Below are 2,615 nucleotides of genomic sequence, written 5' to 3'. Positions count from 1 at the left end.
TTGTTAGGGCTGGGGAAAGGTTCTGTGGAGAGGGTGTTCTCAGCGCCGCGCGAGGAGTTGAGGGCGTCGATTTTTTATCTTTTTTTTTTTTTCTTTTACTAACGCGAATTTAAAGTATTTTGCCTGAACGCTGCCAGCCCCCCCAGGAAACCCATCTAGCGGTGGGAAAAACGGGAAATTTCCCGCTGGGGGAAAAAAAAAAATACAAATAACGTAACGTTGTGGGGGGGGTCGTGCCCCGGTGCGATGAGCAGGGCAGAGGCCTGGGCAGGGTGAAGGAGGGAGGGAGGGAAGGAGGGAGCCCTGGCTGCCCGCGTCGGAGCGGGAGGCAGAAGTTTTAAGTTCCACCTGCCCTGAAGTCGCCGCTGCGCCGGCAGCAGGAGGCGGGGGAGGAGGCGGAGGCAGGCGGGGCAGCCGAGGACCCGGCTCTGGCAGGCTCCGAGGGTCCGGCCGGGTTGTAATTCCCCCCTAATCCCCGCCACGGCGGCGCTTCCCCGGCCGAGCCATGTCTGCGGCTTCCCCGCCATGCCGAGCCTAGCGGGGAGCGGGAGGACTGGCGGCCGGGAGGCGCACAAAATGAAGACCCTGATGGTAAGTGCATTGTTGGCACTGCTCATCCCGGGGATGGGGAGGGATAGGGGAGGGGAGGAGAGAGGCGCGGGGCTGCCCCGGGCACCCTGCACACCCTCCATCCTTCCCCGGCTCTTCGGGATCGCGCCGAGGCCACCAAAACCTCGGCGGCGGCGGCGGCGGCCAAGAACTTTCCGCCTGCTTTCTTTTATTCGTGTTGCTCGTGGTTTGGGGGTTCTGTGTGTGTATGTGTGTGTGTGTGTGCGCGTTTTAAGGAGAGTGCAGAAAACCGACCTGCTCAAAGGACGATGCTGGAGGTACCCGGGCGGTGGTGGGAGGGAGCGCTACAGTCCCCAGCGCTCCTTCAAAACGCACGAATTGAGATGCCCAGAGCGGGGACGGCGGCTCGGGGCTGAGGCGCGGGGGAGCCGGGCGCTCTGAGGGGAGGGCAGGGGAGGGGAGGGGAGGCGAGGAAGCAGGGCTGGTGGAGAGGGTGGCAGCCAGGGGAGCGGGCTGGCGAGCGAGGGGGTTCCCCCGTTCTGCCGCACTTTTGCCGGGGGTCCCTGGCGGGTGAAACTTGGCCGGGGGGGGGAGCGGCGATGCCCGCCGGGCCCCGCGGCGTGGGGAGCCCCGCTGAGCCGGCCGTGTCTCTGCCCCTCGCAGCGCCACGGGCTGGCCGTCTGCCTGGCGCTCACCACCATGTGCACCAGCTTGTTGCTCATGTACGGCGGCATCGGCGGCATCGGCGGGGGCCACCCGGAGCCTCGGCGGCAGCGGCAGCAGCAGCAGCAGCAGCAGGTGGCGGCGGTGCCCAGCCGCCCGCCCGAACGCGGCCAGCGCCACCCGGCCCTGCCCGTCGGGGCCGGGCTCCTGGAGGGATACATCAGCGTCCTGGAGCACAAGGTGAGCCCGGATCCGGCAGCGCGACCGCCCCTCTCTCCCGACCTCGGGGGGACCCCGCGGGGGGGACCTGCCCTGTGCTCTCCCCTGTGCCCCCCTTCGGATGCCTCAGCCCCCTGGGCGGCATCGCCGTGCCCTCGGCTGTCCGGGCTGGCTGCCCCAGCCTTTGGGAACTGTCGCGCCTGGTCCTGAGGGCACGACCGAACGGGGTCGGGACGCGGTGTGCGAGCCTGCGGTTTGGCGTTTGTGCGGTGCCGGTTGCCTCCTTCTCCCTTGCGCAGTGGAAGAGGGAGGGTGAAGTGGTTTTGTTTCTGGTGTCGGATGCTATAGCGACAATACAAATGTGTGTTTACGGTGATAATCGTAAGGGTTAAGGAATGAAGTTTATTTACTGGAAGGGAAGGTCAATAGGTAGGTGCTTATTCTTAGCTCGTTTTGTCGTGGGAAACCAAAAAGGGTGTCTCCTGCACGTATGACCTTTTCATCCCCCTCATGGGAAGCAGAAGTTGCCAGCCGTAGTTCCCATTATAGAAATTGGGGGCACTTCTTTAATGGGGAACAAAATTATGTCCCTCCCCTTGACAGAGAAATTACCGGGCTGGGTTGTCAGACTGTAATACCTGTTTACCAGAGATAGGCAGACTAAGCTTTGATAGCTCACAGGACAGATGTAGCGACATAAAGTGAGCAAGGTGGCACATCCACCTTGATGAGATACTTGATCTTCAGGAATTTTCTCAGAAGGCAGATTCCTCCACTTTTGTGCTGTGTTCATTTTGTTGCACTTACCTGGAGACTCCAAGGCGCTCCCTCTGCCAAAACCCCAGATAATGTTTAGTACACACACCTCTTGCAGTAAAAATTTGCAGTAAAAAATAAGGGAAGTGAGGATTCTTAAGTTTCTCATGTTTTCACATCCAGACTGACAACTTTCTGAAAGATAGGTTGTCAAACACGTTGCTGGGCTGAGTTTAGAGGTACTGTGTGAAGACTGGTGACTTTGATATACAGAGATTTTTATTGTTCCTTCTGGCATCACTTTCTATGCAAGAGTTATCTGTAGGGCTCTTAACACAGAAAAATAGCACATGATGGTGCCTTGTGGGCTTTATTTGCTTTCTCACATGGTTCTCCTGGAAATTCTC

General features: G+C 59.7%; 1 protein-coding gene across 2 annotated transcripts in view; it reads left to right on the top strand.

Moving 5' to 3' along the window:
* Positions 1-323: 323 nt before the first annotated feature.
* The window catches only part of ST6GALNAC5 (ST6 N-acetylgalactosaminide alpha-2,6-sialyltransferase 5), a 70,642-nt gene continuing 68,350 nt past the window's right edge, over positions 324-2,615 (top strand). Inside the window, exons 1-2 of one of the 2 annotated variants that reach the window (XM_027900673.1) lie at positions 324-591; positions 1,234-1,473. In XM_027900673.1, coding sequence (XP_027756474.1) covers positions 526-591; positions 1,234-1,473 — 306 coding nt within the window. In that variant the 5' untranslated portion in view covers positions 324-525. Of the gene's footprint in view, positions 592-821; positions 888-1,233; positions 1,474-2,615 lie in introns of those variants that run through there. The other variant, XM_027900674.1, reaches the window with a different exon arrangement.

The sequence above is a fragment of the Empidonax traillii genome, unplaced genomic scaffold (genome assembly GCF_003031625.1).
Source record: "Empidonax traillii isolate 1590-97213 ecotype Southwest subspecies unplaced genomic scaffold, ASM303162v1 scaffold745:size721762, whole genome shotgun sequence".
Lineage (NCBI taxonomy): Eukaryota > Metazoa > Chordata > Aves > Passeriformes > Tyrannidae > Empidonax > Empidonax traillii.
Note: the sequence above shows the minus strand (reverse complement) of the source record. Positions and strands in the feature narration are given on the sequence as shown.